Here is a 16,739-nt window from a genome sequence, read left to right on the forward strand (position 1 = left end):
AAAGTTCAGAGTCCAATGCCCCACAATTCAACAGAAGTACCCTTAATTTCAATTCGTGTTTCCATTGTGGTTTGCTGAAATCAGCGAATGTTGATTTTCTGCATCTGTGGTCTCATGTGACAATAGTGATTCGATCCCAAATCTTTAGCTTATCTTTATTTTCTCTTATGTAATTTTCAAATATTCTTGGAAAATAGAATTTCTGTAGATGGCTCTAACTTGGTATGATTCTAACATTTTTCAGGTTGCACTGTAAATACTCCTTTAGGGTACATTATCAGGGGCTTTTGATGGCAGATTTGCTGAACAGAGCTTCAGTAAGCTTTACAATGTTCGGTCTGTCTATGAAGTTGCTCCTCTGTTTCCTCAAACATCTGACAAAGTTTCTTGCACTTCTTGTTCTCTGCTCTCTTCAGCTTTCAAGACCTCTATTTTACATTTGTGGGATGCTGTCTCCAAATGTCTATCTCAGCTTGCCTGACTCCAAATTACTGGTACTCTGTATGTTGGGGGGGGGGAAAAAAATAAATCGCCACTTTTATTAAGCTATTTTTGAGATATTGTGCAGATTGGTGCCTTGCACTTGTGTGATATTTTACCTGTAATCAACACCATAATTTTAGACTAAATCCTTTGTTTGCAAAGAGGCATTGTGCTTGTAGTATTGCTAAGGAAAACAGCTGACTTGTCAACCATAAATTATGTAATAGATAATTTGCACAACTATCAAAAATGCAACATAAATTAACTGTTACATAATCTGTTCAGTTAAGAAAAACATAATTTTTAGTAGGCAAGTTCAATACACTTGATTAGTGTCCCCAGCCTTTTCACTAAGGTGACCCACCCGTTGTGTGTTGGTGTTTTGTTGTTTTTTTTTCCCCAGCCCACCTATGATCAAAATTCAGGGGTGGGGTGGGGGCTGTTAGGCCAGTGTCTTTCTCCTCCTTGTCCTGCAGAAACAATGGGTTATATATAAAATAACATGCATCCTATTACTTTACTAAACTAACAAAATGCCCTCTTGTCTAATAAGGTACTGTTTACATGAAGTTCTTTTCAAAGAGGTTTTTCAACCAGCATGGCTGAGACCTTCCTTTCATAAGACCAAGCCCGCTGGCAGCTTGTCTTCCCAGATGAAGGATGCATGGGCATCTCTCTGCACCCCTAGCTATATTAGACCAGTCCTTTGTTCTTCCTCTCTTTGTTCATTGTTCCTGTTAATTTCTCGTCCTGAAGTCCCCGCAGTCTCTTTGTTAGCATTTGACTCAGAATGCACATAGACTTCCCTCATAAGACATGCACGGTGGTCAGCCAGGGAGATAAGTGTGTCTCCCTTCTCCTGTCTGGTGGAACCTGTTTTAAGACATGTTACTCTGGGTGACCTGCCTTTCACTTCAAGGCTTTAAGAACATGATTTCCAGTGTATACATATCATTATATATTATCCACAAATACATTTTTACAAGATTATGACCACCAGTGTGACACAGGCTTTCAGTAGAGACTTTACATGACACTTTTTGGTGAACTAGTATGTAAATACCGGACCCAGGGGATCCCTGTAACCTTTATGCATACTTGTGCCTTCTGCCAGTTGGCATCAAGAGGTCCTTGGGTCACAGCAAGCTCACACACACTTGTATAAACATTCTTCTCCACTGGCACTGAGTCACATGCACAGACTGCACAGTCAAGGTCTCAGAAGTGAAGCAACAGAGGTTTCCTGTGGGTTTTGGACTGGATTTGTCACCGCAAGCCACAGGCTGGGGTGACTAGGTACCTTTTAGTTCATACCAGCAGAGTCATACCAGCAGAGTTAGACCACAGTGCCTTAGGGTGTTCTACAACTTACCCTCCTAGTCACCAGCGTAGACTCCAGAACCCAGGTAGGTCCAGGGGTGTAATGAAGTGAGGCCAGGGGGACCAGCCCCCTCCTTTCTCCATCATGGAAGGAGAGAGGGTGAGGGGTGGAAATTTGCTGTGACGGGGGGGGGGGAGCAGAGAGATAGGAGCGTAAGTGAGGGGAGCTACTGAGACTGGGCAGCTGGTGCTCTGTACTGCTCTCCCACTCCTTGGTGGCTTTGTTTCAGGTTCTATTTGGATGGAAATTCAAATTCAATTACATGCATAAAAGCAGCATTTGAATTTATTAAATAAAATTACCTTAACTTTACTAGATAATATGAAAATGTTTATCAAACAGTTTATCAAAAGAGGTTTTACATTTAAAACTGATTGATTAAACAAAAGAAGTATGTGTAGGTGATGAATTGAACTGATTTTTTCTTGTCACTGTGTTCTTCAATTTAGAACTAGTAGATCTCGCTGTCTCACATCTAGACTGGAAGAAGAAGAAAAGCTTTCCTGCTTTTGTCAACTCCCAATCAGTGTCTCAACTTTGAACGAACTAGTCACCGAATTGAATAAGCTCTATTGCAAAAAATATTCTCTCTCTACCTGCAGAAGAGGCTACTGCTGTCCAAAGCTAGTTTAGCATTTCAGCAACCTCTGGTTCCAGGTGCTTAGGTGGTGATTTTCACCAGTTCAGTGGTTTTGACTTTCTTTAAAACTTGGCAGCAAATACATACTCCTAAATATTTTTTGTATATAATTTAGTATTAGATTATAGTAAAATTAGGCCTTAACATGTTATCAATTTCAAATTTAATTTTAAACAGGTTTATTTAAAAAAACAAACTATTTTTAAATAAATATCTAATTTAAATCTAATTTTGTAAATTTTTAAAATCAATTTTATATTTTTATTAGTCTTGCTATGTGTCAGTAGTAATCTGTAATCAGTTTGAATTTTTTCTTTGTAGTAGCCTCCAATTTTAGAACTATTTCTTTATAAAAATTCTTGAAAATTTTCATAGGTGACTCAGGGTAGTAGTCGCCTATATGTGGGAGCTCAATACTTATTTCTGGTAACGTTCAGTACTCCGTAGTTTATTCCATGAGAGGAAGAATACATTATATATAGGCTCTTCGTATTCCTGCTTGTGAGAGTGTGCCACTAATGCAATCTACATGATGGAAGCTTCTCCAAGCAATGCCTGGCAGAGGAGCACTTGTGTGCCCTCTCCTACCCCTTAGCATTCAGATGTTCTGAGGGTGAGGCTATAAAAGGAAACATGGTAACTGCAACACCAGATGTAAATTAACCTCACTGGGTCTGATGGACCTGGAGCTTTTTTCCTCTGGTGCTTTGATAGGTTGTTGTTTTTTTAAGTATAGTTGTTCTTCTATTATAGTTTTACTGATAACTGATAGTGTTAGAGTGAGGAGTTATAGTTATTTTTAGTATAGGGTTAAGGCTTGGTTCCATGCAGGATGACTGATCTAAAAAAGAAGAAAGTGGATTTTAAGATGTGCTTTCCTGTCTGGCAGTTTTCCAACTTTGGACAATGATGTGAAGTAACTAACATGTCTTGGCAAAGGCTATCTACTCTACGTTTATATCTAGAGCATGTAAGGAGAGACAGAACAGACTTCGCACACTTTTATTTCAGGAAGACCTATTAGATAAGCCTCTCAGATTTGAGAAGTTGGAGCATGAAGAAAAAATAGTTGTATCTGCTCCATTTTAAGCATCTGACCAGATTAAGGTGCCTCAGACAACTGGAATTGGTACCAGAATTACCTCTGTGTGCTCTGGCAGTCTGAGCATTAGATCTGCTCGAGGCTCCTACGGTATCAGTTGTGGTTGTGAGGAAGAAGGCTGCTGCTAAGACAACCACTGTTAGGGCCAGATCTCGTACAGGTGATTCATTGGATCCATGGGACTGGGATCTGTTCTCCTCTGTTCCTAGACAAAAGTCAGGATTGTTTCCACAAGGCAAACCTTGCCTAACAGCTGAAGTTGCAAATACTAGGATTTTCTTGGAGCCAAAGATGTCTAAAGGCATGAGACTGGCACAGACAGTAGTATTGGTTTTAGCATCAATATCAGAACTGATAAAGGCTTATCAATGTCTACCACAGGGAAATGAGTCTTCTCATTTGGATCCGGAGGCTCTCTCTTGTGGGGGGGTTAGGAGGGGGGAAGAGAGAGAGGTTCTGATAGTTATTTCTTGGGCCTCTACTCCTGAGAAGAGGGGCAGGTCAGAGGACATTTTGTCTTTTTTTCTCCATAGTTGTTGCCTCTTCCCAAGATTCCAAAGGGATCCCTGAGCAAATCTTTTCCTCCCTTAGGACTGACTTGTTCTCAGGTTCTGTTGCTGTCAAAAAACAAAAAAATCTGTTATGGATCTGAGATCGGATCTGCAATCCGAAGAGGATCCGAACAACCCAAAGAGCCTAAGTTTCAACCACTTAAGTCAGGATTTATTCCACCTCATGGATCTTTTGGATCTCCTCATCCTATGGGCATGTTTCCAGACTGGGGTTCTGACAGGCTCCATAGCCATATTAGCCCCCATGTAAGGAATTTATGGGATCTCCCCAGTATCGCTGATATAGAAGTGTGCCTGCTTCCAAAAATCAGATCAAGACCTCTGGGATCCAGTAGCTGCAGATGAATCTGCTACTCCTACTGTAGTAGCTGATATCCTATCAAAGGAAGATGAGAAAGTAGTTGAGCACATGGAACAGCAGCAGTCAGAGAATGTGATTCAGACAGATTCTTCCCAGAATGAAAATGTGGGCATAATTTCATCTTCAGAATATACTCTCCAGTTCCACAACCTTGATCATATTCCTTTATTGTTCGTTACTTTCTGTGACAGTGGAGGAAGCATCACATCCTGTTTCTGATATTTTGGGAGCTCCCTCAGAAAATAGAGTATTTTTGCCTAGTTTGGATAGTCTTTTACAACCTACAAAAAGCTATTTGAGCTACTCCAGCTTCCTGTCAACCTATATCTGAAAAAGCTGATGAACTGTACCAGTTACCACATAAGGTGTTTTTATTTTCTTACTCATCCCATTCCAGATTCTTTTTTGGTAGCAGCTATGAGCAACAGGTATGGTGGAAGCCAAGCACATTCTACACCCTACGACAGGGAGGGAAAGAAATTGGGTGCCTTAGGGAGGAAGATGTTTTCTTTGGCTGGTATTAGGATAGCTAATATCAGGCTACTGTGTCCTATTCTGAGTTTCATTTATGGGATAAGAGGACCACTTATAGAATGCTCTTAGAGCTTCTTTTGATGCTTTGGATTCTGGTGCTAGAGCTTTATCATCTACTGTCACTTTGAGAAGATATGCTTGGTTAAGATCTTCTACTTTGGCTACACAGCTAAAGTTAAAAGTTGAGGACCTTCTGCTTTTATGGTGACTGACTTCAGTAATAAAACTGATCTTTTGGAGACTTTTTTAAAAAGACAAGATTGACTGCTCATTCTCTTGGATTATATTCTACTTCCAGAAGAAGACAATCTACTTTTTCATTTAGGTATCAGAGGCAATTCTGTAATCCTCCATTGTCTTGGTATTTTATTTGTCACACAGGCATCAACAGCCTGCTTCCTCTCAGACCCAGCAGAAGAAAGTCATTTCAACCTCAAAGTCAAAGTAGTCTTCAGCTACTATATCATTGTTGAATTGGAGAACTCAAATTTGACATGAGACTCAAGTGTGGCCAGCCAATCGGCATTAGTCTTTCCTACCCTTTTGTTTGGAGACAGTCTGACTCATTTTGCAAGCCATTGGAATCTGATAACATCCAACAAATTGGTATTCACCAAATGATTCAATGAGTGGGAATATGCAGAGGCCACTCAAAGAAAAAATGAAGGTTGGTTACTTATAACCAGAGTTCTTGGAGATGTTTTTTTTTTTTCCTTCACATTCTCTGCCCTCCTTTTCTTTTTGAGTCTTTACAGATAGTTTCTCTGAGACAACAGTGGAAGGAACAGAGGTGGTAGAGGGCACTGTGTGCCCCCTTTTTATAGCCTCACTCTCAGAACGTTTGCATATAGGGACAGGAGGAGTGGAAGGGGGCATGCGAGCACTTCAACAGGCACTGCTTAGAGAAGATTCCACAGACTAGGCTACATTGGCAGGCATGTTCCCGTGAGTGTGACTATTCCAGTTATAAGTAAGTATCCTTCATTTCTTAAAGACCTGAAAGAGATGAGAGAGAACTGAGTTTGTACTTTTTCTTGCTGAAAGAAGGCCTGAAAAAAAAAATGCCACAAGCATGTTCTTTTGGTTTTGTTTGTGAAATCTGGAATCTCAATTCTTTTCTCTGCTGTTTTTGCTGGAAGTCCTTGGGTGGCCTACAGAACATCTATCAGTTATGGAGAGAATTCATTCAGTTTCAGTTTAGGGTTAGTGTGCACCCACTATAACCAATTCAGGAATTTTGGTTTCAACACTTACTAATAGTGTAGCCTGCTTCTTTTTTTAGTAGTAGTAGTAGTGCTTAGTATAGTTAGGCCTTTATGATATACTTGGTACCTCTTTACCGTTAATAGCTATCCTAAACCGTGTTACATTCCCAGCGGCCTTGCAAAATGTGACTCAAGGCGATGCTTAATCTGTCACTAAAAATTATCACCACCCAAGACACCCATTTACAGTCTATGGGGTAATACATTAAATTAGTGATGTACTTCAGGAATCCATTTTAATTATATAAGGTGTTAAAATCTGTCTTTTTAACAGGATGTACATTTTGAAGATGAAAAAGGATAACTTATGGTTTTACAGAATATAAAGAAATATTGTCTGACATGACGGCAAAAAATGTAAGTATAAGTTGAAAGGTCTACCAGTAACTCTGGCCTTTTGAATTTGGCCAGGAATTAATTGTGATATTAGTGTGAATTATAGTACATGGGTGTTGTGTGTATGAGAACCCCCTATCATGACAGTATAAACACTTCCCCAGTATTTTAAAAATATCTAGCTATCTTTCACAGCCCATAGAATTAGCTTGATTAGTTAACAGGTGTTTTTCCTCAGCTTTTGTGCTACCTGTTAACAGAAATGTTAAGTCTAAGAAATAAGTCTTGCATTTATTTCTGAAAAATGATTAGCTTCATGGTCATTTTTTCAGGAGTGAGTTCTATAGACTTTGTCCAACTCCTGTGAAAGTTCTGTCTTCTGTGCACAAGTCCCCTCCAACTAATTGACAGTTTAAATGTTTTGGTTGAACATAACTGTCATGGGAGTTTGGGGTTATGGAGCTCAAATCTTGCTATTTTTCTTCCTTCATCCAATCTTTCCTTTTAGTTCCTACAGCTGAAAAACTTCCTCCAGGCTTTGTCTCACATCTTAATTACTGCAACCTCTTTCCTGTGATATTCCTACACTCACATCTTCCTCTTTTGGTTCATACAAAATGCAGTTGCCAAGCTTCTTTGCCCAGAGCTTTCACCATGTTTTGCATATCTCCACTGGCACTTCAATTTTCCATCGCATCAAATTCAAGTTTCTTGTCCTCACTTTTAAGGTCCTTCATGTAACTCTCCCCCTCCCTGTTTAATCTCATTTTGTGTTGGGTCTCATGCCCATTTCCTCCCCTGCCAATGATGCCAGCCTTGTCTGCTTCCTTACGCATGAAACACGCTTTCTGAACTCATTTGTAAGGCTAGTACTTCCTCCTCCTTCAAATCCCTCTTGAGGTATTTGCCATGTGTGATGGGTTGGGTCACAAAGACCCCCTTGGGACTGCCATCTGATGTGCTGGGACTACCTCTAAGCCCGTGTTCCCTGGCAGCTTGGGACTTCAGTACCCTGCCTTGTTGAGCCAGACACGCTAGCCTGCTGCAAACCGAGGCCCAGGTCTGAACTAGGTCCCCCAAAAACCGCAGGCTTAACTGAAAACAGCTTAAGAAGTGCTCCTGTCTCCAACACCCAGATATCCAGTTCCCATTGGGGTCCAAACCTCAAATAATTCCATTTTACTCTGTATAAAGCTTATACAGGGTAAACTCTTAAATTGTTCGCCCTCTATAACACTGATAGAGCTGTTTGCTCCCCCAGGAATTAATTACTTGCTCTCGATTAATTAATAAGTAAAAAGTGATTTTATTAAATATTAAAAAGTAGGGTTTAAGTGGTTCCAAGTAATAACAGACAGAACAAAGTAAGTTACCAAGCAAAAATGTTTTTAAGTCCCAGCTTGACAAAGCCTTGGCTGGGATGATTTAGTCGATGTTGACCCTGCTTTAAACAGGGGATTGGACTAGATGACCTCCTGAGGTCTCTTCCAACCCTAATATTCTATGATTCTAGGAAAATAAAATAAAACACGCAAGTCTAAGCCTAATACAGTACAAAACTAAATGCAGGTAAATCTCCCCTCAGAGATGTTCCAATAAGCTTCTTTTACAGACTAGACTTTCTCCTAGTCTGGGTCCAGCAGTCGCTCTCACCCATGGGTGGCGAGTTCTATGGACCCATGGTGCCTGGGCACCAGGAATATTCCTGTCCCAGGGGCCCGGCTCCAGCAAAGTTTCCCACCACCCCCCCACACACACACACACACACACTCCCCCCGCGCTTCTCCCTGCCCCACCTGCCGCCCCCGGGCAATTTAAAACAGCCTGGGGGCTCCCACTGTCACCCAGCAGTGCAGCGGGGCTGAGCGGCTTCCTGCGCGCTCGTTCCACTATGGCTGCCAGCAGGACCTTGCAGCCCGTGTGAGGGGGTTGTGCTGCTGTGCACTGCCCCCACCCCAAACGCCCCTGCGGCCAATAGGAAGCTGCAGGGGCGGTGCCTGGAGACAACAGCATGAGGAGACCCCCCTGCCTAGGAGCTGCTGCCGGAGGGGGTGCCCCAGGTAAGCATCGAACCCCCCCCATCCACTTCCAGAGCCTGCACCCACACCCCCTCCGCAAACACACCCTTTGGCCTCCAAATTTCCTCCTGCACCCCCTCTCACCCCCAAACTCCCTCCCAGAGCCTGCACCCATCACCCCCATCCTGCACCCCTTCCCCCCTAACTCCCTCTTCCACTCCCACCCCTCCCCTGCACCTACTTTTGTCCCCAAACTCCCTCCCAGAGCCTGCACACCCACCCCCTCCTGCACCCCTGCCCAGAGCCTGCACTCAGCACCCAAACTCATTCCCAGAGCCTGTACTCCAGACCCCCTCCCCCACCCAAATTCCCTTCCAGAGCCTGCACCCCTCCTGCACCCAAATCCCCTGCCCCAGCCCAGAGCCTGCACCCAAACTCCCTCCAGAGCCCGACCCCTCACACCCCCTGCACCCAAACTCCCTCTCAGAGCCTGACCTCTCACCCCTTCTGCACCCAAACTCCCTCTCACAGCCTCCATCCCCACCCCCTCGTGTACCCCAATCGCCTGAACCCCAGACCCCCTCCCAGAGCCTTAGGCAGGTGTGTGGGGGGAGTTTGCGGGGCGGGGGGGTTCTGGGGGTTCTGGGCACCACCAAAATTTCTACAAACCTGCTGCCCTGCTCACACCCCTTTGTTCCAGTTTCTTTCAGGCATCTCTTTGGGGTGGAGAGGCTGTCTATCCAGCTGAAGACAAAATGGAGGGGTTTCCAGGGCCTTATATAGTCTTTCTCTTGTGCAACATCACAGCCACAAGATGGTGTCTCTAGCCAACTGGGCAAGTCACATGTCTATGAATGATTAAGCTTTTTGCAGGCCGACGCCATTGTTTACATGTTAGTTTGAATGTTCCCAGAAAAACTCAGATGTGGATTGGCGTCTCCCAAAGTCCATTGTTAGTTAAGTACTCCCAATTACTGGAATAACTCCTTCACACTATGTTGACCAAATCTGTCTTATGTGCTTCCTACAGCAGACACTTTAAATACAAGCATAGAGCCAGTGCATCATAACTTCAGATATAAAAATGATACATGCATACAAACAGGATGAATATATTCAGTAGATCATAACCTTTGTAAAGATATGTTACATGGCATATCTAGCATAAAACATATTCCAGTTGTGTCATATTTACCCTCATAAGCATATTTCTATAAAGCATTATGGGGTGCAACATCACACCATGATACCTCCCCATCCACAAGACAAAATCAGATAAATAACTGATTCCTGTTTAATTTTAAGGGGGGGGGATATTTTCTAGTGAGTTAGAACCATTAAATTCTGACCTGACCATGTACTGTTGTATAAATTTGATTGTTACAGTTGCATAAAGAGACCATGTTGGAGGAGAAAAAAATCCTAGGAAATGCTTTCAGGAAGGTGCTAGTACCTAGTTACATTTTTTAATCCTGAGCATATAGCTGCTCTGAGTCTTGAAGATGAACTAGAAATAAGACTATATTTACAAAAAATTTTGTACTGCTATCGCTCAAATTAATTTTTTTTTGCCATTTGAAATGAGCAGAATACTTCTGCCATAGACTTTGTACATCAGACTTCAGCTTACAGCAAATCATTGAGTGAGCTATAATGGTAATAGTGACTGAGGAATCCCAATTTACTTTGCACAGTATTGTAGGAAACTACCTGTAATAGCTGTTCTGTTAATTTTAATGCTTTGTACTAATACAAAATTAACATCCAAGTCATTGTGTTTATTTTAATGTAGAATCTTTACCAGAGCCACTTATTATAACTTGTTGCTTCTGGAATTACTCTAGAATCTTTGTCTCAACAAAGAGGTATAGTAGGCATTTCTAAACAAAGTGTACTTAAGCAAATAAATACGAAACAAATAAAATGTTTACATACAAGCCAAGCTCTGATCGCTACAACAAGAATATTGTCATTATATAAATACCTGAGGCCTGGTCTACTCTTAAAAGTTTTTTGTCAGTGTAACTGTCGGATAGGAGTGTTGCTTTTAAAAAAAAAAAAAAAAAGTTTTTAAATCACATCCCTAACAGACATACTGTGCTGGCAAAAGCCCTAATGCAAGATGCAGTTATATTGACACAAATGTGCTTTTGCATCATAGTTTATTTAGTTGGGGAAGCTGGTAGTAAGTTATACCAGCGAAAGAACTCCTTTACTGGTATAAACTGCACCTCTATTGGAGGGTTTGCTGGTATAGCTATATATACCAAGATCAGTTTTCAAGCAAACCCTTTCTGTTGTAGACAAGGCCTAAGGGCTTGGCTACACTTGCAAGTTACAGCGGAATAAAGGAGCCCCGGGCGCATTCGCTCACTACCCGTCCACACTGGCAAGATATATAGAGCACTCTGACTTCACGGCTACAGTGCTGCTGGTACTCCACCTCGGCTATTGGAATAACGTTTGCTGCGCCGCAGCGCCAGTGTGAATGAGGTATTGCATTATTGTGCTCTGATTGACCTCTGGAAATGTCCCATAATCCCCTTAAGTCATGTGGCCACTCTTGTCATCGTTTTGAACTCACTGTAGGAATGCAGATTTGCCCTTTCAAAGCTCTGTTTCTGACAGCTGGCTGCTTATCTGCTCTGGGACAAAGGAATCATCACTGAGGAATGCTGCTTGCTTTGAGTGAGTGACAGAGAGGCCGGGGGGTGGGGGGGGAGGTATAGGGAGGGGAAGGAGGTCTCCTGCTGTCTGAACTTACAAGACAGCATGCTGACACGCTCTCAGCCCCCCAAAAACCCACTCTCTCTGCCTCCACATACACACAACACACTCCCTATCACACTCCACCCCCACCCCCAGCAGTTGAAAAGCACGTTGCAGCCACATGCAAGCTGGGATAGCTATCACAAAGCACTGCTCTTTGTGGCGTTGCAAGAGCTGCTCGTGTGGCCACGCCAGCGCGCTTCCAGCTGAGAGTGTAAACACTCGGCAGCGTTTTCCCTGCTGCAGTCTCCGAAGGCTGGTTTAACTCCCAGCGCTCTACAACTGCAAGTGTAGCCATGCCCTCAGATACGCTTTTTGAAGTGTATCATTAATTCTGGTAATAGAACCAGTTTCCAATTATGACAGGTTTCAGAGTAGCAGCCGTGTTAGTCTGTATTCGCAAAAAGAAAAGGAGTACTTGTGGCACCTTAGAGACTAACAAATTTATTTGAGCATAAGCATCCGATGAAGTGAGCTGTAGCTCACAAAAGCTTATGCTCAAATAGATTTGTTAGTCTCTAAGGTGCCACAAGTACTCCTTTTCAGTTTCCAATTAGTCACTCTGGCAAAATTCCCTTGTCAAGTACTGAGAAGGTGCAAGAAATTGCCTTTCAGACTACAGAAGTGTCAACTGGATACAGTTAATTCTTCATGAGGTGTTGAAACCCCTGTCTGAAAGGTATAAATTAACTGTCTACACAGCCGACAGCATTTCTTTAGCTCCTCAGGTGCATTCTAAACCTCTTTTTACCTGGGATTTGTAGAATTACTGAAAACTAGTTAAACTGTAATAAAAAAAATACTGTAACCTAGAAAGGGGGAAATGAGGTTTGTTTCGCTGCTTGATGATGTATAAAACAGTTTTTCAGTAAATGTATTTGCCCTTTAAACATTTCTAGTTCTTGTTCCCAATTGCTAGGTACAAAACTCATAAGTGACCATTCACTTTCACAATATGCATTGTTTCGTTTTATTCATAAGGTGAAACATAAATGTTCAACATTTGTTGTGGAAATTATGAACAAGAATCTTGTCAGGTCACAGATTAAATTAATCCTATATTTTCACAAGTAGAAATTGAGTGATTTAAAACGCTTCAGACGTGTAAATTCTTGCAAAAGGTGAATAGAATATCTTTCTCAAAATGTTTTAAAATATTGGCTATGAAAGAAAAGTGTTTTTTCTCTAATTTTCAATGTGAAAGTTCCTTTTTGAAAGTAGGCTTATCTTCAATTTATGTAGATTTTCTTGTCAATTTTCTCTGCTTGTTGGAGTTACATTCTTGTTCAGTATAGTTGTATATCTTCCTGAGCTAGGGTGTGGCACGGCTAAAACTGCAATCTTTAACCACAAGGCTGTGAAACACTTGACTGAAGGGAAACGGTATCTACTTTGTTCAGCTTTTAAATATATATCCAAAACCTGCAAGCACTTAATTTTTTGTGTGTGTAGCATTCCTACCCTGGATTGGGTTGCCAATCTTTTCTTTTTTGGGGTTGTTCCAGTTTTTGGTTACAGTTTGGGTGTGCTGAAGGGAGACATTCCCACATACCCCTCTTCTGTAGACATGTACCAAAATGACTTGGATCTTGTAAAAACATCATAATGAAACATAATGTGCTTGTATTTTGATGCAATATTGTGATGTTGCACCAAACTGCCATCCTTTTTCACTTAACATGACGGCTTGAACAAACTCAGGTTCCTTTAGGCCTTCCACGTCTCTTAACTTTGAATCTTGTCTAAGATTCAGTTGGGTCTTCACTAAGCTGTTTTTAAACCTTTGGTATATAGGCTACATCCAAATAGAGTTATGTCTTCAGGGATTGTAACACTTGAGCTGAGATGAGCATATCTGTTTCACTGAATGCTTTGTTTAGTGGTGAAAGTTAGTGTCACTGTTGTATTGAATACACTGTATACACTTTTGTATTGCTAAACTTCTGCTATAAATTTAAATCTTTTCAGTCCTTACAATAGAGAACAACAACCTGAGACACTTCCTTTTATATTTTTACATATAGTCGTCTCTTTTTCTTACCTTAACTTTGTTTAAACTGTGTTGCCATCCTCCCCATTGCATGGACAGAGAATGAGAAATTAAATGTTTTTGAGCTTTAGTACAGGAAAAATCTTAAGTTCAAATCTTAATAAAAAATTATATGTAGCTTTCATATATTCCATCCAATATTCCATCTAAGCACAATGATGAACCAACAGGAAAAAAAAGTACAATTGCAAAGCTGGAGTTGAAAACAAAGCATTAACAAATCAAGATGTGCTCATTAAAAGCGCAAGTGCCCAGACTAACCATAACTCTTGCCTCTCTCCTCCTCACAATCCTACTAGCTCTTATGTCTTGTACTTTTATAGTGCTGCTCGTCCCACTCTCTTCCCCTTTCCAGTCAGCTCCAGTCTCCTTGCCCAGCAATTCCTAGTTCCTCCCCACCACTGTGCTTCCAGTTCCCAGGGGTCCTGTGGAAGAAATAGTATGTGATTATGTAAATAAAAACTATCATAATGCATAGATACAAAAGGGTCAAATTAACGTTGCACAGACAACTTTAATTCTGGCATTTCCTAACTTTTGAGTGCTAGAATTTGCAACCTGAAAGCTCTTTTAATGTAGTTTTTTGGATGTAACATTTTTGTTGAAAAAAATCATTTCAGCCTGTGGACCCATATTGACTCCCCCACATGGGTCTTCATCAGGGTTGGGATCTTTAGCTCCACAATATGGTCCCCTACCGCTTGAGCTAATAGAGCAATTGGTAGTTGTAGAATCTTCTATGCAAACCTGTCATTAGAGAGGGATGGAGAGAGACATTTTGCCAGTGACTTTCACAGCTATTTGCTAGACAGCAAAGGAATGGTGAGGAATAATGGGTTACGTTCCTGGGAGCGAGTTACGTAGGGAGTGTGCTCGAGTGGTTAGACTTCCTTCCTCTGTCCCCAAAGACATTCCTTGGCCCTCTCCCTCCCCCACTCCTCAGATCATGTCCAGGTTCCTTCTTTGCTCCGATCCTCCCACGGCTCCTATTCTCAACTTCTCTTCATCAGTCTACATTCAAGGCAGGTAGATTCCTCCTTGTCCTCCATACTGCCTGGGCACCAGTGGCGAGGCAGGCACTGAGAGCACAGAAGCGTGTCTGCCTGAACTCAGTTCTGGTGTGTGAGGCCACAATAGCCTCTGATAGACAAGAGGAGCAATTGCATAAAAAGTCCTGCTCCATTCCTGAATCCTTGGAATGAAGCGTGCTCAGTCACTTTGTTGGAATAATGCCTGAGCAGTCTGGCTAGCATGTAAGAGCTGTGACAGGATGGCATGTGCCCAGTACAGACAGAATCTTCAGTGAGTTTAGCTGGCAATCTCTTGACAAGTCTCTACTGAATTGCAGTTTTTCAAAAGCTCATAAATAGGCCAAATTTGTGCAAATTGTTATGGTGATGGCAAAATGCATGTTCCTGACACTATGGAGAAGCTGTGCTTCTCCCATGCCAAGTTTCAAGTCCCTGGTCCAAAGCATGGAGGTGCCAGAGCTTCTCAACTAAACAGTTTTAGAAATTTAACATTGGCAAAACAACATATTTTTCATTCATAGAAATGGCCAAACCATTTTAGCTAAAACTTACCAGAAAAATTCAGCCTAGACAGTTTTTAAATTTGGCAGTTTCCAGCTGCTTATAACAAGATACTTAATGAGTGTTGGGTAACCTTAACTATAGGCGATGCTAGCTGAACCACTTGTATATATCCATGTATAATCTGCAGAATCACCAAGAAGTCATACAGCAAACTTAAGTAATTGCATGATGCTTAACTCTTATCTGCCCTTTCCCATTATTTGTTGTATCTTGTCTAAAATTTAGATCAAGTTCTAAGGGGCAAGGAATATGGTGTATCTGCCTACAAAGCCCATAATATACTACTAGGAACTGTAGAATAATAGGTACTCAAGTTCCTCCTAGTTCATTGAACTAGGACAGGGGTTCTCAAACTGGGGGTCGGGACTCCTTAGGGGGTCACGAGGTTATTACACAGGGGGTCACGAGCTGTCAGCCTCCAACCCAAACCCTGCTTTGCCTCCAGCATTTATAATAGTGTTAAATATATTTAAAAGTGTTTTTGATTTATAAAGGGGGGGGGGGTCACACTCAGAGGCTTGCTATGTGAAAGGGGCACCAGTACAAAAATTTGAGAACCACTGAACTGGGATATCTTATACAGGAATTCATAGTAGGCTCTGGGACAATGTAGAGGGTGGGCAGAAATCCTTTCCTTTTTCCAACTTTGATCCTGTGCCTTCACAATGAGAAAATCATAATTACAAATACACCTCTTCCAGAGCTGTTAAACCACTTCCTATATATCTGTTTCTCTGCTTACTCCTCACGTGGTTAAAAACTTCAGCTGTGCTTTCCAGCTGTACAAAGCCACCACCTCTAAGAGTCAAAAGCCCTTGATCTTACGAGACAGCTAGCAGAGCTGTAAAAGCCAGTATAAGGAGAGGGTACGGCCCTTTCCAGGCTAAAGAATCTGGAGAGGTTGTGGGGAGGAGCTTTGACGACTCCCAGGTGGAATAGATATAAACAGAAATTGTCTCTGGGGAGGAAGGATTTTGTCACTCTGGTGAGATAAGGTTTGACCACTGGGTATGTTCATTATTCCATCTAGCACTTTGTTACATTTTTTTGAATTATACATTACATCATCATTTGTGTCTGTAAACGTGCAGGATATGTATAGATGCTAACTAAAATACTAACTTGCCACTCAAAGGCAGTCCAGTCAGTTGGCCACGATTTTTTTTTTTTAAACCAAATTATTCAACTACCACAATCTTGGGGTGGGGGAGGGGAGAAAAGGAAAAAAATAACCCCAAAAGATACTGTTCAACAAACTGAGTTTGCAAGTAATTTTTATAATTTCATCTACTATATATATTCAAGAAAACAAATGTTTTTACTCTGTTGGCTTGATGCTAACAGCTGCAGATGCATGGGGTATGGTCACCTAATTGACTTACTGCTTTTGAAAGCCATATCAGAAACATATAGATACACATAGTCTCTTTAGCAGTTGCTCCTTTTCTCACACTCTACTTTCTGCCTTTCCTTCTCCATGCTCTGACATCTCTGCCTTTATGGATCATATACTGGTATGAATACTTGACACACATTTGTGTGATGGCTAAAGGTTACAACTTTATTTTAATCCACAATGGTTAAATACCTGTGGTTTTTTAACATAATTTTAGGTAATGCTTACAGCTAATGC

At 41.6% G+C, this 16,739-nt stretch overlaps 1 protein-coding gene across 17 annotated transcripts in view; it reads left to right on the forward strand.

The window, feature by feature from the left end:
* Positions 1-16,739, forward strand: part of TFDP2 (transcription factor Dp-2) — a 259,198-nt gene that overhangs the window by 122,703 nt on the left and 119,756 nt on the right. For 11 of the 17 annotated variants that reach the window (XM_037909188.2, XM_043522842.1, XM_027817379.3 and 8 more), the window contains one exon: positions 6,613-6,695. The exons of the other annotated variants lie outside the window; for them this stretch is intronic. In XM_037909188.2, the coding sequence (XP_037765116.1) occupies positions 6,681-6,695 (15 nt within the window). In that variant the 5' untranslated portion in view covers positions 6,613-6,680. Of the gene's footprint in view, positions 1-6,612; positions 6,696-16,739 lie in introns of those variants that run through there. 17 annotated transcript variants of the gene reach the window in all.

Source organism: Chelonia mydas, chromosome 9 (genome assembly GCF_015237465.2).
Source record: "Chelonia mydas isolate rCheMyd1 chromosome 9, rCheMyd1.pri.v2, whole genome shotgun sequence".
Lineage (NCBI taxonomy): Eukaryota > Metazoa > Chordata > Testudines > Cheloniidae > Chelonia > Chelonia mydas.